This window comes from Dendropsophus ebraccatus, chromosome 2 (genome assembly GCF_027789765.1).
Source record: "Dendropsophus ebraccatus isolate aDenEbr1 chromosome 2, aDenEbr1.pat, whole genome shotgun sequence".
Taxonomy (NCBI): domain Eukaryota; kingdom Metazoa; phylum Chordata; class Amphibia; order Anura; family Hylidae; genus Dendropsophus; species Dendropsophus ebraccatus.
The window spans coordinates 215,378,812-215,402,342 of NC_091455.1; the positions used below are offsets into that span (position 1 = coordinate 215,378,812).

A 23,531-nucleotide genomic window follows, 5' to 3' on the forward strand; every position below is an offset into this window, starting at 1 on the left:
AGTACCGGGGGTCCTGCGGTGGAGTATCGGGGTCCTGCGGTGGAGTATCAGGGGTCTTGTGGTGGAGTATCGGAGGTCCTGCGGTGGAGTATCGGGGTCCTGCGGTGGAGTACCGGGGGTCCTGCGGTGGAGTACCGGGGGTCCTGCGGTGGAGTACCGGGGGTCCTGCGGTGGAGTATCGGGGTCCTGCGGTGGAGTATCAGGGGTCTTGTGGTGGAGTATCGGAGGTCCTGCGGTGGAGTATCGGGGGTCTTGCGGTGGGCTTAGGATTATAACCTTTTGAAGTTGCCTTTACAGACAGTCAGTAGACATTCAGTCTGTTTCTTACCGAATGAATCATAGATAAAGTATAAGGTCAGAGCACCCGCCATACTGTGCTTGTGGATGGAAAAAATACAGATCTGTTGTCTAAAATAACTTCAATTTCAAAAATCTCCAGTCTTCCAGTACTTATCAGCTGCTATATGTCCTGCAGGAAGTGGCGTATTCTCTCCAGTCTGACATAGTGCTCTCTGCTGCCACCTCTGTCCATGTCAAGAACTGTCCAGAGCAGGAGAGGTTTTCTGTTCAATCTTTTTATTGAAAATTTTTCAAAAGTATTTTAACAAATGCCCAATAAAACATGTATTTGTACAAAGCGCGGCATAGTAGGATACAATAAAGCTTATGGTTACATGTGAGATATAGTAACATAAAAGTCTGGTTAACTAGGACCATGGTGAAAGAGGAGTAAACAGGAACAGTAATATAAACTAAAACAGAAACATCTTCATTGTTCATGGGTCAGTTATTAGAGGGGTTAGCTCTTACGTTGTTATCATGGGTACATAGACTGTGGAAAGGTGAGAGGTTTTCTATGGGGAATTTGCTGCTGCTCTGGACAGTTCCTGACATGGACAGAGGTGGCAGCAGAGAGCACTGTCAGACTGGAGAGAATATACCACTTCCTGCAGGACATACAGCAGCTGGTAAGTACTGGAAGACTGGAGATAAGTAGAAGTAATTTACAAATCATTTTAAATGTAAAAACAATTTTATCTCTGGAATATCTCTGTAAGGATTTATACTGCCTTGGGAAAGCGGTCCTTGGTATAATTCCTTAGTATAATTGAATGACTATAGTAGAGAGCTTGTTCTGCTCCGGAATAAGGTTCTCAGTCCAGACAGAGCCAGGAGAATCAGCTGATCAAAAAAACCCCAAAAACCGATGATGCCGAGAACATTTTATTATCAGATGGTCGGGATTTCTGGCGGTCCTGGCCAAGTTTGCTCTTACATGCGGCAGAGTTTATATAACATCTCGGTATCGCGGATCCTGATCTCTTTTATGAGCCGCCAGATCATTCTTGTGTTTATGGTGTATACCTCTGCGTCGTAGTAAACAGGCGTGTAGGACGGACATCAATCTATTGTATTTATTCCTGGGAAAGTCCTATTTTTATATTGTGGGAAATGAGGTTAGGGAAGTATATACGAGGGACATGTATAACTCATAGTAACCTTCATGGATATAGCACTGACATATACCGGCCAATGCATTAGGTGTGGAGAATGGCAGCTAATGATAACAAGTGAGCCTCAAGAAATCAGGATATATAGATGTAATAATGGCAGGTCCTAATAACCAGGGAGCTGCTGAGGAAAAGGGAGTAGCATGTAATACCACATGTGCCCTGTAGAGGCCACTGTACAGGAAATGTGTGGCTATCGGGAAAGAGCTACCGGCATGTAATACTATAATACGGCTCTAGTGGCCACTGTAGAGTAAAATGTATGAGTGGCTGACATGTAATACTACATTTCTCCTGTAGTGGCCTCTGTTCAGGAATGATATGTCTAGTGCGAAAGAGCTACCGGCATGTAATACCATAATACACCTATAGTGGCCACTGTAGAGTAAAATTTATAAGGGTATGACATGTAATACTACATTTACCCTGTATGGGCCGCTGTACAGGGGCTGTGCACTCGGAGGCAAAGAGCTACCGGCATGTAATACTACAATACACCTATAGTGGCCACTGTAGAGTAAAATGTAGAAGGGTGTGACATGTAATACTACATTTCTCCTGTAGTGGCCGCTGTTCAAGAACGATATGTCTAGCGGGAAAGGGCTACCGGCATGTCATACCACATGTCCCCTGTAGTGGCCCCTGTTAAGGAACGATGTGGGCAGTGGGAAAGGGCTACCGGCATGTCATACCACATGTCCCCTGTAGTGGCCGCTGTTAAGGAACGATATGGGCAGTGGGAAAGCTACCGGCATGTCATACTACATTTCTCCTGTAGTGGCCGCTGTTCAGGAACGCTATGCCTAGTGGGAAGGAGCTACCGGCATGTCATACCACATGTCCCCTGTAGTGGCTGCTGTGCAGGAAGGAGCTACCGGCATGTTATACTACATTTCTCCCCCTGTAGAGTAAATGTACGGCCAGAGTTCGACAGCATATAGACATTTGTATATATATAAATAGCCCTGCACAAATCGGTCACCCGTCCCCTGTCTGTGCCAATGGATATAAAGGGCAGCGTGATGCAATGAGGGCACAATGTAAGAACAGCTGGATAGTTCCTATGACCGGGTCAGTCTGTGTCTGGTCGTGGCCGTGCTTACAGCTGGAATAGAAGGAAGTGGCACAAATCTCCTTGGAGAGAAGAGATTGTAAGACTGCACCTAAAGCTGGGAATGTTCCATTGAGTCTCATAGGAAAGGTGCAGCACGGGAGAAGACCTAAAGATGGAAAGTAATGGGGGAGGATTAGAGCCATGGGTAACTGGGGAAGTGAGGAGGCTGCGGCATGGGAGGCATCCTCCATATGTGAGTGAGAGGATATAGTAGGGGGGGGGGTATGAGGCTGACGTCATTGGCCGTGCAGACTGAGAGATGGGGGCAGGAGTGCAGGAAGGTGCAGCACGGTGGAGTCCCATAGGGTTTATAAATGATGGAAACAAAGCAGAGACGTAACTATGGGGTCTGTAGGACGTTGCTGTTCTGGATGTGCTGAGTCCATCACCCATTGGGGTCAGTACTTTCTATGTACTCTGTAAAGGGTCAGGAGTTTCCGTCCCTCTTTGAGTGTTATAATGTGCTAGTATTTCCTTCTGCTCTTCCATCAGCGTCTCTAGATGTAATGGTATATACTATAGACATAAGAGTCATAACAATGTATTATATGGGGCGCCTGGAGCCGTCCATTATATGCTCCTGGATGCCCACTGATACATTATATAATGGGTCTCCTCATAGGTTGAGCTGTATCCGAAACGGTCACATTGAGACACATTTACAGGAAGATTTGAAGAGTCTTGAAAATTCTACATCCCTGGATGAGGTCAGATACTGACCTCTAGATGTGCATCCCACATGTCCAAAGGGGGGGGGGGGGCACCTAGGTGCTGTCAGGTCACCCTAATCGTGGATAGGTTTAGGGCAGTCAGCATCATAGACGTCATCCAGTGATCTCCAGACGTACTCATGGCCAAAAGGGGGAAAAACAATGGAACAACGTTTTCCTGGTCAACTCAGCAACTCGGGTCCCAGACGCCTCTACCAGACGCCACAGCTATGTCTGCCCAGGCATGATGGCAACTGTAGTTTTGCAACATCTGGAGGGCGGCAGGTTCCCCGTCCCTGGTTGTATTGATAGGATCATTCTTAGAAGAAAACGTTCAATGACTATAAGCAAAAATCTGGACAATTGCAAAGAGTCGAAACAAAGTCTATTAGAAAGTTATTAGGAAGTTGTGGAATGTCTCGTTGTACGGAGAAGACGCTGGATATGGCGGACTCAGTACTGGCCGTCTGATCAGGGATGTGTAAAGCTTCGAGGTATGGAGAAGATGACAAGGGCCACTTTGGCTGCAAATGGTAAAGCAGAAGCACATGTTGGCGAGGGCTGGAGATGGTTTAGATGATGGGATTGGGGACAGCCAGTCTGAGCACAGCTACATGGACTCCAGAAAGAACGGCCAATCTGCAGATGTGGGGAAATTGTTCCCATACGGAGATCTGGGAGATTCTTTAAAAAAAAAAAACTCAGTTCTAATCTGTTTAAGCCGAGATCTTCTATTAATAGAGACCCGAGAGGTCAAGGGCTCAGGATATCCCTACTTAGTCACCAAGATATCTGCAAAACAGGTGCAAAGGTTTTCTGTGCTCTTTGAAGTGTTCTGGTAATTCTATGGATGGGAACCGCCAAAACGGGACCCGTGACCTCCAGGACCCAACCTGGCTGCTTCACATGTCTATGTACAACTGGCTATGGAGGATTACATTGTGTAGGTGGTGATCTGTACACAGTGCATCAGTATAGATGAGTGGATATGTATATATGTATATTTCTAGGCTGGATTTACCCACAAACCCTGATATCCTACATAAGAGTACCTAAATCCAATGAATATCACAACAGAATAAAAAAAAAAAATATATATATATATATATTTTTATTTTTTGGTTAGAGTCAGATACTAAACTATGTTTTTTTTTCTTTTTCCTAATAAAACTTTTGTATATATGTATTATGGGGGCATCCTAAGTTGATATTCTGCTCTGTTAACAGCACTTAGAGGTATGCTTTACAGCAGCTATAAGCAGATAATCACAACTGTCCAACAGAAGTCTGGCCTTTATTGCTTATAGCCACCAATCAGAGCTCAGCTTTCATTTCCTAGGCTGCCAAAATAAAAGCTGAGCTCTGATTGCTTACTTTGAGTTCTAGGGTTGGACAGTTTTAAATTACCTCCTCCATTGGCTTCAATAGGAGAGTGTTGTGGGCATGCTCTGTGACCTGTGCAGAGTGATATATAGGAAACTGTTGCCATTGCCTATTGTGAATGGCCTGATCATGTCTTATGTATATTAATCTTTCATTGTAATCCTGCCTATGATGATAAGGAGGAGAGTGTGAGCAGTTTTCTACATAGGAAGTGGCAGCTTATTATTAGGCCTAGAGGTCACAATGAGAACTGCAGAATTTCAGGTTAAAAGAGTAAAAAAAAAAAAATCATCACAACTTGATCTGGATCCAAGACCGGATTTTGACTCTGACGTTGATTTATACTTAGTATTTGCCTGTTTTGCAGCAATGATATTTTATAGCCGGGACATACGATGCCACCGCAGTCCTTGTCCCAATGGAAGGAATTCTTGTGGATGATTTATAATGGTAGAAATGTACATGGATTACAAGACAGTTCTATACTCCCTGCCAGGGTTGTCGGGTCTCAGCGGTGATTATAGGCAGTCGGAAGCCTTCTAGGATTTCAGTCTTTATGTGTTTTATGTTGTGCTATAGCTCAGTCACCAGCTCACAAGTCACGGCCAATGGTCCCGCTGCAGATGAAGCCTGGTCTCCTGTGTGAACGCTGCTTAATGTTCTCTTTCCTGTGCAGACAACAGGCAGGCCAGAATCAATGGGACCAAACAGACGCTCGAGTTCAAGTCAAAACAATGGTTCGGAGCCACAGTCCGGTCTCATAAGGAAAAAGTGGTGGTGAGTAGAAGATTCAGTACAAACCTATCCGTGTCTGATGTGGGAGGATAGCGGCTTCTATGTACTCTGTGTTCTGGACCACGGGATGCCATATATCAGTTATTCCTGTATACAGAATATAGGCTAATGCAGTCTTCCCTGAGCCATAGCTTTGTATAGAAAATCCCAATTCTTCATTGTTCATTTATTGGAATGAGAAGCTGAACAGATCAGGGACATACGAAGCATTCAGAAGGATTCAGACCCTTCACTTTTTTCAGGATTTGTTATGTTGTAAAATTTCCCCCATCTTTTTGCATCTATTACCCCAAAATAAGAACACGAAAACAGAATTTTGGAAAATTTTACAAATGTTTTAAAACAGAAAAAGTAAAATTTTGCACGGACATAAAAAATCAGACCCTTCGCTATGACACTTGAGGTTTAACTTTGGCTTCTCCCTCTTTTCAGGTACTAGTGACCCCTAACCTGTGAATCTCTATAGAATAACATCAGGTTCAGGTCGGGGTCACTGGTCTATAGAATAAGACATCAGGGTTAGGTCAGGGTCACTGGTCTATAGAATAAGACATCAAGGTTAGGTCAGGGACATCAGGGTCAGGTCGGGGTCACTGGTCTATAGAATAAGACATCAGGATCAGGTCGGGAACATCGGGATCAGGGTCACTGGTCTATAGAATAAGACATCAGGGTTAGGTCGGGGACATCAGGGTCAGGTCGGGGTCACTGCTCTATAGAATCAGGGATTGGTTGGTGATATTTCCAGTCATGTATAATTATGTCTGACTTTGTTCTAGACTCCATACATTAATTCTGTACTTTTCCCTATGTGGATGCGGCCTGTAATCAGTGTATATTGAATTATGGGTGTGGGCCCTATACCAGTCAGCGGGGATGGGCCTCTTCTCATTGACGCCAAATAGTCCCGGGTGAGGGTGAGTGTCGGGGCCACTGGTCTATAGAATAAGACATCAGGGTCAGGTCAGGGTCACTGGTCTATAAAATAAGACATTGGGGTTAGGTTAGGGTCACTGGTCTATAGTATAAGACATCGGGGTCAGATCAGGGTCAATGCTCTATAGAATAAGGCATCAGGGTTAGGTCAGGGACATCAGGGTCAGATCAGGGTCACTGGGGTATAGAATAAGACATTTGGGTTAGGTCAGGGTCACTGGTCTATAGAATAAGACATCAGGTTTAGGTCGGGGACATCAGGGTCAGGTCAGGGTCACTGGTCTATAGAATAAGACATCAGGTTTAGGTCAGGGACATCAGGGTCAGGTCGGGGTCACTGGTCTATAGAATCAGTGATTGGTTATTGCTATTTCCAGTCATGTATAATTATGTCTGACTTTGTTCTAGACTCTATATACTAATTCTGTACTTTTCCCTATGTGGATGCGGCCTGTAATCAGTGTATATTGAATTATGGGTGTGGGCCCTATACCAGTCAGCGGGGATGGGCCTCTTCTCATTGACGCCAAATAGTCCCGGGTGAGGCTGACTGTCCCAGCACACGACATTACATACTGTATCCAAAACAATGGTCATGAGTACATCGGTTCACAAACTTTATTTGTCCGAGCCAGAGCATTGAAGTAGTGAAGGCAAATCAAAGCACTTGCTTGTATCTTGAACATCAGACCTTCTTATTCAAGGTGGAAAAACCAGACGCCATAACATCAGCCCATTTTATTCTATCATTTATTCTTTACCGATTATTTTACCGATTCCAGAATTTAAGAATCAAAACTGATACCTGGGAAAATATCCCGATACCTGGGGTAATGTAATATCCCGATACCGGGGGTAATATCCCGATACCTGGGGTAATGTAATATCCCGATACCTGGGGTAATATCTTGATACCTAGGGTAATATCCTGGTACCTGGGGTAATATCCTTGTTCCATGGGGTAATATCTCGATACCTGGGGTAAATTTCATAATTCTTGATACCATGACGATACTTTGCCAAATATACAAGTTGCATTAGTGCGGTGCACAGATTTATAGGGCTCAGGGAATCTGCCAGAAGTAAGCCAGTAGTATATGAAGCATCTCTAGCTTACTGTTCTGTAGACTCCTGCCAGCAGTAAGCCAGTAGTATATGAAGCATCTCTAGCTTACTGTTCTGTAGACTCCTGCCAGCAGTAAGCCAGTAGTGTATGAAGCATCTCTAGCTTACTGTTCCGTAGACTCCAGCCAGCAGTAAGCCAGTAGTATATGAAGCATCTCTAGCTTACTGTTCTGTAGACTCCTGCCAGCAGTAAGCCAGTAGTATATGAAGCATCTCTAGCTTACTGTTCTGTAGACTCCTGCCAGCAGTAAGCCAGTAGTATATGAAGCATCTCTAGCTTACTGTTCTGTGGACTCCTCCTGCCAGCAGTAAGCCAGTAGTGTATGAAGCATCTCTAGCTTACTGTTCTGTAGACTCCAGCCAGCAGTAAGCCAGTAGTATATGAAGCATCTCTAGCTTACTGTTCTGTAGACTCCTGCCAGCAGTAAGCCAGTAGTATATGAAGCATCTCTAGCTTACTGTTCTGTAGACTCCTGCCAGCAGTAAGCCAGTAGTATATGAAGCATCTCTAGCTTACTGTTCTGTGGACTCCTCCTGCCAGCAGTAAGCCAGTAGTATATGAAGCATCTCTAGCTTACTGTTCTGTAGACTCCTGCCAGCAGTAAGCCAGTAGTATATGAAGCATCTCTAGCTTACTGTTCTGTAGACTCCTGCCAGCAGTAAGCCAGTAGTATATGAAGCATCTCTAGCTTACTGTTCTGTAGACTCCTGCCAGCAGTAAGCCAGTAGTATATGAAGCATCTGTAGCTTACTGTTCTGTGGACTCCTGCCAGCAGTAAGCCAGTAGTGTATGAAGCATCTCTAGCTTACTGTTCTGTGGACTCCTGCCAGCAGCAAGCCAGTAGTATATGAAGCATCTCTAGCTTACTGTTCTGTGGACTCCTGCCAGCAGTAAGCCAGTAGTGTATGAAGCATCTGTAGCTTACTGTTCTGTGGACTCCTGCCAGCAGTAAGCCAGTAGTATATGAAGCATCTCTAGCTTACTGTTCTGTGGACTCCTGTCTTCTGCTCCACTTACTGTACAGAGTCTCCCTGGCACTCTGAGCTGTGTGACCGGCAATGTGTTCAGTGTGTAGAGCAGATGTATTGTAACCATTTGTTCCCAGTTGAGTCCGGCTCTGTGTATAATCTCATACTCTACAGGTAAATTGAGATTGACACTAATAACAGCGCTAGGTATATTATAGTCAAATATGTTATAATGCAGCAAAGATCAAACACCGAGCCCTGCCCTGAGTCCTGACATCATCCCAGACAGACTCAATAAGAATGACATCACGGCATCCAGAGGAAACTGCAAAGCCTCCTAGTGCTGCAGTCTGTATGTCAAAACCAGAAGTGGATCCAACAGGAAAGAGAAGCACAAATACAAGCACCCATCCCTGCACCCCCAGAACAGCAGCTCGCACCAGCACCCATCCCTGCACCCCCAGAACAGCAGCTCGCACCAGCACCCATCCCTGCACCCCCAGAACAGCATCTCACACCAGCACCCATCCCTGCACCCCCAGAACAGCATCTCACACCAGCACCCATCCCTGCACCCCCAGAACAGCAGCTCGCACCAGCACCCATCCCTGCACCCCCAGAACAGCATCTCACACCAGCACCCATCCCTGCACCCCCAGAACAGCAGCTCGCACCAGCACCCATCCCTGCACCCCCAGAACAGCATCTCACACCAGCACCCATCCCTGCACCCCCAGAACAGCATCTCACACCAGCACCCATCCCTGCACCCCCAGAACAGCAGCTCGCACCAGCACCCATCCCTGCACCCCCAGAACAACATCTCACACCAGCACCCATCCCTGCACCCCCAGAACAGCATCTCACACCAGCACCCATCCCTGCACCCCCAGAACAGCATCTCACACCAGCACCCATCCCTGCACCCCCAGAACAGTGGCTCATACCAGCACCCATCCCCGCAAGCAGCACCCCTGGAAAGCGGCTCACACCAGCAGCAGAATGCAGTCCCTCCCCCCTCCCTGCAGCATGCAGCCCCTCCCCCCTCCCTGCAGCATGCAGTCCCTCCCCCCTCCCTGCAGCATGCAGTCCCTCCCCACTTCCTGTATATCAATCAGTAAAGGCAGGGAGAGGGGGTGGGAGGAGTTATGTATGCTGCAACATGGCCATACCTTCTTGACGCTTAAGCTCTAAACATAATCTAATGCTGACAGATTCCCTTTAAGTGGAGAAGTTTCCTTATTAAATGTATTCTTCAGGAGGGTGATAAAAGATTCTAGAAGCAGTCTAGTGATGGAAAAATTACCATGCAAACTGGGCTTTCTTGGGTGGACGTGACCCCATAGCCTCAGTGGTTCAACCATTTAGAGAGCAGCCACAGATGACGTTGCCAACCAAAGTCCACCGCAGTGCTCTAATATAAAGAAGTCCTCTACACAGTATCACATGGATTATTGAGTCTGTCCGGTGACTCTCGTTTTATCATTTCCCCAGGCTTGTGCCCCCCTATATCACTGGAGAAGCGTAAAAGAGATAAGTGAACGAGACCCTGTTGGTACTTGTTACGTGGCCGTACAGAACTTCAGCACCTACGTGGAGTACTCCCCCTGCCGCAACTGTAAGTACACACCCTCTTAGGGTAACCGAACCAGTCATCTGAGGTCTATGGAAGTGGGAGGAAGGACTAGGCAACTGGAGCTCAGTGTGTCTAATCCTACCCCGGTCCTCCTACTGAAATGCTAGATGCCCCCGGACCAATCTCCCCAACCAGGGTCCCCATAACCATTTACTCACCATTCAGGTTGAGAATGAATGGAGAGGTGGCCATGCATGTTTGCATCTATCCCCATTAGCTTCTATAGGTGACGGAAACTCCTGAGCACACTTGCATGTGTCCATCACCCCATAGATGTGAATGGAGATGCCTCCTCCTCATTCATTGCCTACCGGGATGTAACAGTCTGTGCCACCCCACCAGTCCGCACAGAGACTGGTGCAGCTCATAGAGGTCCGACCCCCATTTCATCAGACCTCTCAGCATATCCCAATGTCTAAGGTAGAAATACTCTATACTATAAGAAAAACAAAAACTCTGCTCTAACAACATATTAGGAAATGGATCACTATAAAATAACTCCAATCATTCCCCCCCCCCCCCATAAAATAGTTAAAATATATATAACAAGGAAATTATAGCTTCCTGTTTAATTTGAATTAAGAATTTGGATTTTCATTGAAAGTCACTGCCAGTTTTTAGCTTTTTTCTAAAGGTTTTATAAAAATTCGATTGAAAAAAAAGATTCTATTGTGTAAAATCTAAAGAATTTGTTATTTAGTAACCTCGAACTTCCTGCAGAAAACCAGGCATTGTTGGAAGGGAAATGTGATTTCTTTGTGGTTGAGCTCGGAGCTTTCGGGGTGTTATAGATGTTGTTGATAGAAGTTTATGTTATGTTGATGACCTGTCTGTAGCTTCATAGGAATATTACGGGGATTCAGAGTGATTGTTGGTCGCACAATGATCGATATAGACCCAAGAGTCACCAGTGCGACTTCAGTGTTACCCAACTAGGAGGAAAGTTGTGGCTCACATGTGATAAGTAGAAGAATTGTTGGAATTGTTTGGAACTTTTGAAATTGCGACACAACTTTTTTTTCCCATCGGGGAATATTAACGTGTCTTGTCAGAATTGATAAATGAAAATTTACTAGATTCTACAAAAATTTTGAAATTGAGAATTTGTAAAATTCCTTTTTAAAAATGTTTATTTTATTTTATTTTTATTCATGCAGCTAACGCTGATCCGGCAGGACAAGGATACTGTCAAGCAGGATTCAGTTTGGATTTCTATAAGGTAATCAGTTAGTAGAGATTTTTATTTTTTTGCATTTTATTTTTGAGATTCCGAGCTCTTACTGCTGTTACTCACCCCTGAGAGCCCACTCCATGGTGCACAGCTATGTCTCATCCCTCCATGGTGCACAGCTATGTCTCATCCCCTCCATGGTGCACAGTTGTGTCTCATCCACTCCATGGTGCACAGCTATGTCTCATCCCCTCCATGGTGCACAGTTGTGTCTCATCCCCTCCATGGTGCACAGTTGTGTCTCATCCACTCCATGGTGCACAGCTATGTCTCATCCCCTCCATGGTGCACAGCTATGTCTCATCCCCTCCATGGTGCACAGCTATGTCTCATCCCCTCCATGGTGCACAGTTGTGTCTCATCCACTCCATGGTGCACAGCTATGTCTCATCCCCTCCATGGTGCACAGTTGTGTCTCATCCCCTCCATGGTGCACAGCTATTTCTCATCCTCTCCATGGTGCACAGTTATGTCTCATCCCCTCCATGGTGCACAGCTATGTCTCATCCCCTCCATGGTGCACAGCTATATCTGAGCCCCTCCATGGTGCACAGCTATGTCTCTTCCCCTCCATGGTGCACAGCTATGTCTCATCCCCTCCATGGTGCACAGCTATGTCTCATCCCCTCCATGGTGCACAGCTGTGTCTCATCCCCTCCATGGTGCACAGTTATGTCTCATCCCCTCCATGGTGCACAGCTATGTCTCATCCCCTCCATGGTGCACAGCTATGTCTCATCCCCTCCTTGGTGCACAGCTATGTCTCATCCCCTCCATGGTGCACAGCTATGTCTCATCCCTCCATGGTGCACAGCTGTGTCTCATCCCCTCCATGGTGCACAGCTGTGTCTCATCCCTCCATGGTGCACAGCTATGTCTCATCCCCTCCATGGTGCACAGTTATGTCTTATCCCCTCCATGGTGCACAGCTATGTCTCATCCCCTCCATGGTGCACAGCTATGTCTCATCCCCTCCATGGTCCACAGCTGTGTCTCATCCCTCCATGGTGCACAGCTATGTCTCATCCCCTCCATGGTGCACAGCTATGTCTCATCCCCTCCATGGTGCACAGCTGTGTCTCATCCCTCCATGGTGCACAGCTATGTCTCATCCCCTCCATGGTGCACAGCTATGTCTCATCCCCTCCATGGTGCACAGCTATGTCTCATCCCCTCCATGGTGCACAGCTATGTCTCATCCCCTCCATGGTGCACAGCTATGTCTCATCCCCTCCATGGTGCACAGCTATGTCTCATCCCCTCCATGGTGCACAGCTATGTCTCATCCCTTCCATGGTGCACAGCTATGTCTCATCCCCTCCATGGTGCACAGCTATGTCTTATCCCCTCCATGGTGCACAGCTATGTCTCATCCCCTCCATGGTGCACAGCTATGTCTCATCCCTTCCATGGTGCACAGCTGTGTCTCATCCCCTCCATGGTGCACAGCTATGTCTCATCCCCTCCATGGTGCACAGCTATGTCTCATCCCCTCCATGGTGCACAGCTATGTCTCATCCCCTCCATGGTGCACAGCTATGTCTGATCCCCTCCATGGTGCACAGCTATGTCTCATCCCCTCCATGGTGCACAGCTATGTCTCATCCCCTCCATGGTGCACAGCTATGTCTGATCCCCTCCATGGTGCACAGCTGTGTCTCATCCCTTCCATGGTGCACAGCTATGTCTCATCCCCTCCATGGTGCACAGCTATGTCTGATCCCCTCCATGGTGCACAGCTGTGTCTCATCCCCTCCATGGTGCACAGCTATGTCTCATCCCCTCCATGGTGCACAGCTGTGTCTCATCCCTTCCATGGTGCACAGCTATGTCTTATCCCCTCCATGGTGCACAGCTATGTCTCATCCTCTCCATGGTGCACAGCTATGTCTCATCCCCTCCATGGTGCACAGCTGTGTCTCATCCCCTCCATGGTGCACAGCTGTGTCTCATCCCCTCCATAGTGCACAGCTATGTCTCATCCCCTCCATGGTGCACAACTATGTCTCATCCCCTCCATGGTGCACAGCTATGTATCATCCCCTCCATGGTGCACAGTTGTGTCTCATCCCCTCCATGGTGCACAGCTATGTCTCATCCCTCCATGGTGCACAGCTGTGTCTCATCCCCTCCATGGTGCACAGCTATGTCTCATCCCCTCCATGGTGCACAGCTATGTCTCATCCCCTCCATGGTGCACAGCTATGTCTCATCCCCTCCATGGTGCACAGCTATGTCTCATCCCTCCATGGTGCACAGTTGTGTCTCATCCCCTCCATGGTGCACAGCTATGTCTCATCCCCTCCATGGTGCACAGCTATGTCTCATCCCCTCCATGGTGCACAGCTGTGTCTCATCCCTCCATGGTGCACAGCTATGTCTCATCCCCTCCATGGTGCACAGCTATATCTGATCCCCTCCATGGTGCACAGCTATGTCTCATCCCCTCTATGGTGCACAGCTGTGTCTCATCCCCTCCATAGTGCACAGCTATGTCTCATCCCCTCTATGGTGCACAGCTATGTCTCATCCCCTCCATGGTGCACAGTTGTGTCTCATCCACTCCATGGTGCACAGCTATGTCTCATCCCTCCATGGTGCACAGCTATGTCTCATCCCTCCATGGTGCACAGCTATGTCTCATCCCCTCCATGGTGCACAGCTATGTCTCATCCCTCCATGGTGCACAGCTATGTCTCATCCCTCCATGGTGCACAGCTATGTCTCATCCCCTCCATGGTGCACAGCTATGTCTCATCCCCTCCATGGTGCACAGCTATGTCTCATCCCCTCCAGGGTGCGCAGCTATGTCTCATCCCCTCCATGGTGCACAGCTATGTCTCATCCCCTCCATGGTGCACAGCTATGTCTCATCCCCTCCATGGTGCACAGCTGTGTCTCATCCCTCCATGGTGCACAGCTATGTCTCATCCCCTCCATGGTGCACAGCTGTGTCTTATCCCTTCCATGGTGCACAGCTATGTCTCATCCCTCCATGGTGCACAGCTATATCTGATCCCCTCCATGGTGCACAGCTATGTCTCATCCCCTCCATGGTGCACAGCTATGTCTCATCCCCTCCAGGGTGCGCAGCTATGTCTCATCCCCTCCATGGTGCACAGCTATGTCTCATCCCCTCCATGGTGCACAGCTATGTCTCATCCCCTCCATGGTGCACAGCTGTGTCTCATCCCTCCATGGTGCACAGCTATGTCTCATCCCCTCCATGGTGCACAGCTATGTCTCATCCCCTCCATGTTGCACAGCTATGTCTCATCCCCTCCATGGTGCACAGCTATGTCTCATCCCCTCCATGGTGCACAGCTATGTCTCATCCCCTCCATGGTGCACAGCTGTGTCTCATCCCTCCATGGTGCACAGCTATGTCTCATCCCCTCCATGGTGCACAGCTATGTCTCATCCCCTCCATGGTGCACAGCTGTGTCTCATCCCTCCATGGTGCACAGCTATGTCTCATCCCCTCCATGGTGCACAGCTGTGTCTTATCCCTTCCATGGTGCACAGCTATGTCTCATCCCTCCATGGTGCACAGCTATATCTGATCCCCTCCATGGTGCACAGCTATGTCTCATCCCCTCCATGGTGCACAGCTATGTCTCATCCCTCCATGGTGCACAGCTATGTCTCATCCCCTCCATGGTGCACAGCTGTGTCTCATCCCTCCATGGTGCACAGCTATGTCTCATCCCCTCCATGGTGCACAGCTATGTCTGATCACCTCCATGGTGCACAGCTATGTCTTATCCCCTCCATGGTGCACAGCTATGTCTCATCCCCTCCATGGTGCACAGCTATGTCTCATCCCCTCCATGGTGCACAGCTATGTCTCATCCCCTCCATGGTGCACAGCTATGTCTCATCCCCTCCATGGTGCACAGCTGTGTCTCATCCCTCCATGGTGCACAGCTATGTCTCATCCCCTCCATGTTGCACAGCTATGTCTCATCCCCATCCCCTAACATATAGCATGCGGAGGGAGAATGGGTCTTTGTAATGTGCTATGACATCAGAAATGAAAAAAAAAAAAAAAACAGCAGTAGCAGCACAGCAAGGAAGAAGTGATACTATGCACTGTAGTGTAATATTAACACAAGGACAGCTGTCCAGAGCTTTATAGGCGGTCATAGATGAGAGGGAAGTCTTGGTTTACCTTTCAGAGATAATGTGGTTTCTTTAGAGAGGGAAGACAGGCTCAGCTTACAGGTACACAGCCCAGGCTCTCTCTGCACATAGCACTAGCTAAGCCCCGCCCCTACTTCCTGTGTTCTGTCCTGGCCTCTCTGTTACTAGACACAGTAGGAGCAGGGATTTTTCTGCAGATTTTCACTTTCATACCTTTCATTATAGAGAGTTCTTGCACTGTGGGTACACCTATGATTATAGGACAGGTATGGTCGGAGGAGCAGGGAAAACTTACAAAGAATATCTATATGGAGGCTGTTACATAACCAATTATTGTATGGACAATTCATTTACTATAATAGATACAATTCTCCATGCAGCCAGGTTCTTCTTGAGATTATAGGGATCAGTTTATCCTCTTGCAGCCAGACACCTCGTCATCATTGTAACCCTTCAAATAAAGACAGGATAACCCTTTAAAAGTAGAAGTTTTAGACGATTTTGTTAAAGGAGAAGATAGGGAGAAAGTATCTTGCATTTTTTATAATCTCATTCAGGTCGGGGGGATGGGTGGGTTACAGTAAAGGCCTGGTGTTATATATGTGACACTCTGTGTACACACATATTAAGGTACATTACATAAATGTTTGCACACTCCAGATAAGACGCCGGAGTCTGTGGATAACCTTGGGCCGGCCGGTGCAGCAGGGGGGGTTATCAGGTTTCCCTGTACACCAGCTGCCGGTGACACTGAGGGGTCCCAGCTGAGCCGCTCTTCTCCTGGCACTTCTCCTGGCTCTTCTCCTGACTCTTCTCCTGACTCTTCTCCTGGCTCTTCTTCTCCTGGCTCGGCTCACCAGCAGATATAACACCAGGGACATTACCGGCGCTTATCTGCGCTTATTTATATGACATGTCAGCCACAATGTATTGCTTCTCATTTCTCTCCAGCTTGTGCAATGGATTTTGGCAGCGTCCATGTAACAAGGCTTTAGTCTTCATCCTGGATGACTCTGCTCTGTTATTCTACTCAATCTACTCTTATTGCTTCATTTCGGGGTCTTAGCGGAGAGAACATCTCTGTAAACATCTGACTGGAGGGGCTTCCAAGCAACGAAGGATTAAGGGCAAAAATAAGACCTTGAGCTTTACTAGAAGTGTTTGTATTTCCCCAGCAGCCATTACTGTCCACCCAGGTTCACATCCACAGGAGGAAGAGTCCTGTAGTATATATGTGTATAGTGTATGGTATATATGTATTTATATATATGTCTCCATGCTGAACGTGCAGAAATATATAACATGCTACAGTTGTGCACAAAAGTTTACATACCCCAGCAGAATTTTTGCTTTCTTTTCCTTTTTTCGGAGAATATGAAGAATAGCCCCCCCCCCCCCCCCCCCCATGGTTAGTGATTGGGTGACACTATTTACTGTCACTACTGTGTTTTCTAAAAACATCCAAATGACCTTGATGAGGCTCTTTATGTTCTCATATGATAAAGCTGCTCATTCTTCCTGGTTCCTGTATATTCTTGGTCTGTCCTGTATGACCTGTGCGCTGGAGATCTCCCCAGAGTGACTCAATGATACTGAGGTCAGGAGACTGAGATGGCCGCTCCAGAACCTTCACTTTGTTCTGCTGTAGCCAATGACAGGTCGGTCCTGACAACCAAAAACATCTAAATAACTCTGATCAGAAGTTCCCATCCCCTGGTGATTTTGGCTGATAACATGCACAGAAGGTGACACAAATTAAAAAAGAATGTGGGTCAAAACTGCAAGGAAAATGGTTTGGAATGCAAAGAAAAACCCACAAATAACATCAGCTGAAATCCAGGACTCTCTGGAAACTAGCAGTTAAAGAAAAATGGGCTGGATGGTGGAGTCTCCAGAAGAAGCCATTACTGCGCAAATGCCACAAAGTATCTCACCTACAATACAAACAGCACAGAGACAGAGAGCACAGAGACAGACAGCACAGAGACAGAGAGCACAGAGACAGACAGCACAGAGACAGAGAGCACAGAGATAGAAGCCTCAAAACTTTTGGGACAAGTGATGAGACCAAAATCTAACTTTTTGGCCACAACCATAAATGTTACATTTCGAGAGGTGTCAGCATGGCCTATGATGTAAGGAACACCTTTAATACTGTAAAGTATGGGAGTGGATCGCTGATATTTTGGGGATGTGTGATCTACAAAGACTCAGGACACTTGGTCAAAGTTGAAAGAAGGATGAATGCAGACGGTTATCAGCAAATACCCAACTTGACCTGTCATTGGCTACAGCAGAACAAAGTGAAGGTTCTGGAGCGTCCATCTCAGTCTCCCGACCTCAGTATCATTGAGCCTCTCTGGGGAGATCTCCAGCACAGGAACCAAGAAGAATGGGCAGCTTTACCATCTGAGAACATAAGGAGCCTCATCCACAACTACCACAAAATACTTCATCCTGGACTTCAAAAGGCTTCAATTTGGATGTTTTTGGTTGTCATTATGATTTAAAAAGAGAAAGCACAGTAGTGTAACAATAAATGACGTCACCTTTCTATTCTTCTTCTTTCTATCATATATATATATATATATATATATTCCATTGCTGTGATGCTTTATCTTATTACAGTGCAGTATTAGTTGGTGGTTGCTCGCCCCGTCATGTAATAATACTTACTGTTTTTCTTCCGTCTAGAATGGAGACATTGCCCTCGGAGGACCCGGCAGCTTTTACTGGCAAGGTGAGAGTTATGATCCCGGACTCAGTATAAGTCGCTGCTGAGGTTTTACCATTATTTTCTCTAATAAACAATATATCTCAGCCCAGCAGGTATGACAGTGTTACAGCCGCTCAAACAGCGCCAGGAAGTTACTATGTGTCAATATATAATGGGGGGGTCATGTGGACAATATGCGGTCGTATAGGGGCGCAGTCTCCTCTCTGGGACCCCATATGTCTCCCCCCTATGTATTCTAGCACCTGGAATGGCTGCTGGGTGCTGTTATTATCCACAGATGTGATGTCATAGCTAAACATGCAATGCAGTGAATATATATATATATATATATATATATATATATATATATCTATCCAGCGCTCCACAGTCACATCCAGAGGCAGCGCCAATGCCATCGCTTACAGCACACAGTTGTGGATGCTCTCTTGGCCCGGTTTACTTTATGTTCTTGGAGTGATTTGTCACTGCTGGCCGCTTTCTCCGGGGAAGCGGGATGTAAGAGATACGGTAAGCTGAGACCACAGGCTGTAAAATGAACACTGTTTGCATCACGAGGCCCCTAAAAACAGGAGAACAAGGGGTGGTATGTGCAGAGAGAATCCAGAGAGTGAGTTATTGGCAGTGATAAGTGATAAGTGCATAGGAAAGCATTATCCATACAGTGGTGATGCAAGTCATATGCCCCAGAGCCTGGAAGCAAATCCTGACAGTCTCAGTGTATGGAAGTGTGGGAAACCTGCAATAAAGCTGCTGGGAGATAAACAGCAGATCACGCAGGCTGGAAAGAAAAAGGAGAGCAGAAAGCATCCTAATCTGCAGGGAGGGCAGAAAGCATCCTAATCTGCAGGGAGGGCAGATCACACAGGCTGGAAGTAGAAAAAGACAGACAGTCTGTCTGTACCCAGTGATATGTCAGTAGTTGGGATCGGTAAGGATGGTGAGACCCCCCCCATACACACACTGTTTAGTAATTTGAGGGGCAGAATGGCTGTGCGCCCTATTGTATCTGCCTGGCTCTCCTTAGAAAGCTGAGCGCACACAGAGGAGAACAGATGACAGAATCCGTAACTTGTAAGGTTCTTGCACTTTTCGTATGGCACATGATACATTTGTGGGTTGTAGAACGGAATGTGAGGTAATTGCAGACCACAGAATGTATTTTAGGATCTGGACGGTTGCCACCTCCATTCTTTGCCAAATTCAGGCACTAAAATAAAATCTGCCTTAATTATGTCCGCCATTAACAATGGGATATTACTTCCACCTGTTTACAAGAATTACGTGGAATCCTCATGTTCTTGCACTGTATGTTCAGCCAGATCAGTTGCCAATCTGTTCTTTTTTTCTCTACTTTTTGATTTTTTTCCATACGGTCATAAAAAGTTAACAGATGTGTGGTCGAGCGTTGGCTTTCCTGACCAGGTCAGATTTTTTAGTTGGCAAAACCTATACTTGGCCTCCACCTACCATGTTCCATTTACAGTACTGGTGTTGTCATATGTATTAGCGGGGTCAATGAGTCCTGGTGCAAGTGCAACTTCTGCACCCCAATATAGTAACACCCCATTAAAGGCTGGGGAAAATGTATACTTAGGGCCATATTACAGGGCCCCACATTAGCTGTAAGTATGCACCTATTACACGGCTCCATGATTGTTAGCGATGTCCGTGAGGCCCTTGCTATATACAGTATATATAAAATAATAAAGCTATACTTACCTTCCAGGCTCCCCATGTCCTCCTGGCTTCTTTGTGCTCACTGCAGCCGCGGCTAACAGATCTCTGCGGTGACAGGCGGCTCAGCCAATCACTGACTGAGTCAGGACAGTGCCGTAGCCAGTGATTGGTTGAGCGGCCTGTCAGTTTAGAAATGGCCCCAGAATCTATAGTGGCAGCTGCAGTGAACAGGCAGGTGGACAATGGGGAGCCTGAAAAAGGTAAGTATAGCTTTATTATTATCTATATACTGTTTCATCATTCGCCGACCTTGCATCAGTATTACATGTAGTGATGCGTGGTAGGTGGCTTATGGTTTTTAAACCTGCTGAAAGACAACGATCAGCCAATGACTGATCATTGTCTTTATTACACGGGGCCATATCTGCCCCATACTACCTGAAGTGTAATAGGGCCCTTAGCCATGCTGCTGAGGCTGCGGGGGACATTGCAGTCATGTATACTCACCTGTCGCGCTCCCCCATCGCAGCTGGTTCCTGGGCCGCCCACTCTGTGCCGCTGACAGTGTTTTTATAACATCCCATGACGTCTCATTCCCATAGGAAATGCTGGTTAGCATAGAGTCTATGCTAAGTGCCCATTTCCAGTGGGATCAGCACATCATTGGATGTTTGTGGCACAGAGTGGACAGCCAGGGATTGGCAGCAGTGGGGGAGTGGGATAGGTAAGTATACATTACTGACATGTCCTCCGCAGCATGGCTAAGTATGAAAGGGGTAAGTAAATTGCAAGGATATGCATCCTTATATTATTGGTCTGACCTCTAGGACTCCAAAGATTCAAGGGAAAAACAATGAAGGGGTACTGCCCCTTCACTGTCAGTTACAATGGGAGTCCTAGAGGTCAGACAACCCCTGGTCATGAGGTGATGCCGTAACATAGAAATTCAATAATAAATGCGATGACTTCTTATAATCTGTGGGAGAAAATGTAATCCTTCAGAAGTTGGATGAAATCACTATAAGTGGGTGGTGCTTAGAGGCAATGATGTCACACTTATCAAACAATGATGTCATCAATTGTAGATTAGTTAAAATACTCTTCTTTTCTTACAAGTTTCATGAACCAATTGTATTTGTATTCAGGGCAGGTCTTCAGTGCCAACATTGCAGAAATCGTTCAAGGCTATTCCTTCAGGAGCATCATCAGAAACCTTACCGGAGAGAAGAAGACCAGAGTGGGCGACTCTGCCTATGACGATAGCTACAGAGGTAAGAGCACTAGAGGTCTTCAATGGGTCAGCTTCTATCCACCAGCTTCATTTTACTTTGGGGATCTAGCACCTTGACGTTTCATCCAAGCAACACAGAGGAAAGTCTTTCCACAACTAATCTTTAAGGAACATTAGGCATCTACATGACAATTGTGAGCTGGATAATTAGAAACCACTAAGTTAGATTAAAGGCACAGGAGAGGCGATGCACCGTGCTCTGTGCTGCAGCATGTACGTCACAAGCAATATGCAATCTCTAGCCCAATATGCAATCTCTAGCCCAATATGCAATCTCTAGCCCAATATGCAGTCTGTATCCCAATATGCAATCTCTAGCCCAATATGCAATCTCTAGCCCAATATGCAGTCTGTATCCCAATATGCAATCTCTAGCCCAATATGCAATCTCTAGCCCAATATGCAGTCTGTATCCCAATATGCAGTCTGTAGCCCAATATGCAATCTCTAGCCCAATATGCAATCTCTAGCCCAATATGCAGTCTCTAGCCCAATATGCAGTCTGTATCCCAATATGCAGTCTGTAGCCCAATATGCAATCTCTAGCCCAATATGCAATCTCTAGCCCAATATGCAGTCTCTAGCCCAATATGCAGTCTCTAGCCCAATATGCAGTCTCTAGCCCAATATGCAAGCTCTAGCCCAATATGCAGTCTCTAGCCCAATATGCAATCTGTAGCCCAATATGCAATCTGTAGCCCAATATGCAATCTGTAGCCCAATATGCAATCTGTAGCCCAATATGCAATCTCTAGCCCAATATCCAATCTCTAGCCCAATATGCAATCTGTAGCCCAATATCCAATCTCTAGCCCAATATGCAATCTGTAGCCCAATATCCAATCTCTAGCCCAATATGCAATCTCTAGCCCAATATGCAATCTGTAGCCCAATATCCAATCTCTAGCCCAATATGCAATCTCTAGCCCAATATGCAGTCTGCATCCCAATATGCAATCTCTAGCCCAATATGCAGTCTGTATCCCAATATGCAATCTCTAGCCCAATATGCAATCTGTAGCCCAATATGCAGTCTGTATCCCAATATGCAGTCTGTAGCCCAATATGCAATCTCTAGCCCAATATGCAATCTCTAGCCCAATATGCAGTCTCTAGCCCAATATGCAGTCTCTAGCCCAATATGCAGTCTCTAGCCCAATATGCAATCTTCAGCACCAACAACAGAACACACAAGACTTTACACAAGTTCAGTCAAGTGAAGTTCAGATGGGCCGTAACTGTTGACATTCAGGGTCTTGGTGTTGAGACTGACTGTAGTCTACAGGGATCTGGGCTTCAGTGGAAGACCTAACAGACACGGAGCTCTGTGCTACAAAGGTGGAGTCTACTTTTTGCTGACTGAAGTAGACAGTGTATAATAGGGCTTCTTACCCTGAATCAAGAGGTATAACTCTTATTTCAATCCGTCACTCCAGCGCTGATTAGGAGGTAAAGCCCAGAGGATGTTGTTTCCAGGGCTGCAAAAGCCCAGTAACATTTAGCTCCTCCTCTCCTGGCTCCTCTATGGGACCAATGTTGCTGGGCTTTTGCGTAAATGTTCGAGTTTGTCAACAACATTCTCCGAACTCGAATGCTGTGCATTTGACTCCCCTATGGCACCCAACTTCTCCAGACACTGAGAGTCAAATGCCGAGTGTTTGGGTTTGGAGAACGTTGCCAAACCTGAACAGCCTGGCATCTCCGCTAAACACTACTCTCTACTTGTCATTAAAAATAGACAACAGTTGGCGATTTCTTGGAATTGTTTAAAATTATAATTAGTTATATTACAGAATGGAGGAACCATTGGGTTACATAATTGTTGGACCAATAAAGCGACTTGGTTAGTTGACTGAGACGCATCCTACTTCTCTAGCCCAGGTCCTAGGGGAAGTCACCTCTGCCCAATGATTTTTCCCGGAGCACTATGGGAAGTATAGCTGGACTTTCAGACCATGTATAGAGGGGATGGGGGGTCCATGTCTTCCGGACTCCCCCTGTGATGTCCATTTGCCTATTAGCATATAGACGGGGGCCCTTACATGGAGGATGAGTATGATGAACCCTTACCCTGGGTCTTTCTACCTTCTATAGCACTTGGCCCGGTGGGAATCATCTCAGAGATGTGACTAATGGGAGGCAGTAAAATACTAGAATCTATAGGACTTATCCCAGTGTATAAACAGGATGCCGTCCACTCCGCTCCTCCCTTCTGTGAAGTCTTCTGTTCTGATCTTTACAATGAGGTTTATTTATAGAGGAGGAGATAGTTT

The 23,531-nt window shown here is 46.6% G+C and overlaps 1 protein-coding gene across 1 annotated transcript in view; it reads left to right on the top strand.

The window, feature by feature from the left end:
• ITGA8 (integrin subunit alpha 8) overlaps positions 1–23,531 on the top strand; it is a 133,586-nt gene that overhangs the window by 15,980 nt on the left and 94,075 nt on the right. The window contains exons 3-7 of the mRNA XM_069959473.1: positions 5,395–5,495; positions 10,038–10,161; positions 11,337–11,398; positions 18,248–18,293; positions 21,113–21,238. Coding sequence (XP_069815574.1) covers positions 5,395–5,495; positions 10,038–10,161; positions 11,337–11,398; positions 18,248–18,293; positions 21,113–21,238 — 459 coding nt within the window. The remainder of the gene's footprint in view (positions 1–5,394; positions 5,496–10,037; positions 10,162–11,336; positions 11,399–18,247; positions 18,294–21,112; positions 21,239–23,531) is intronic.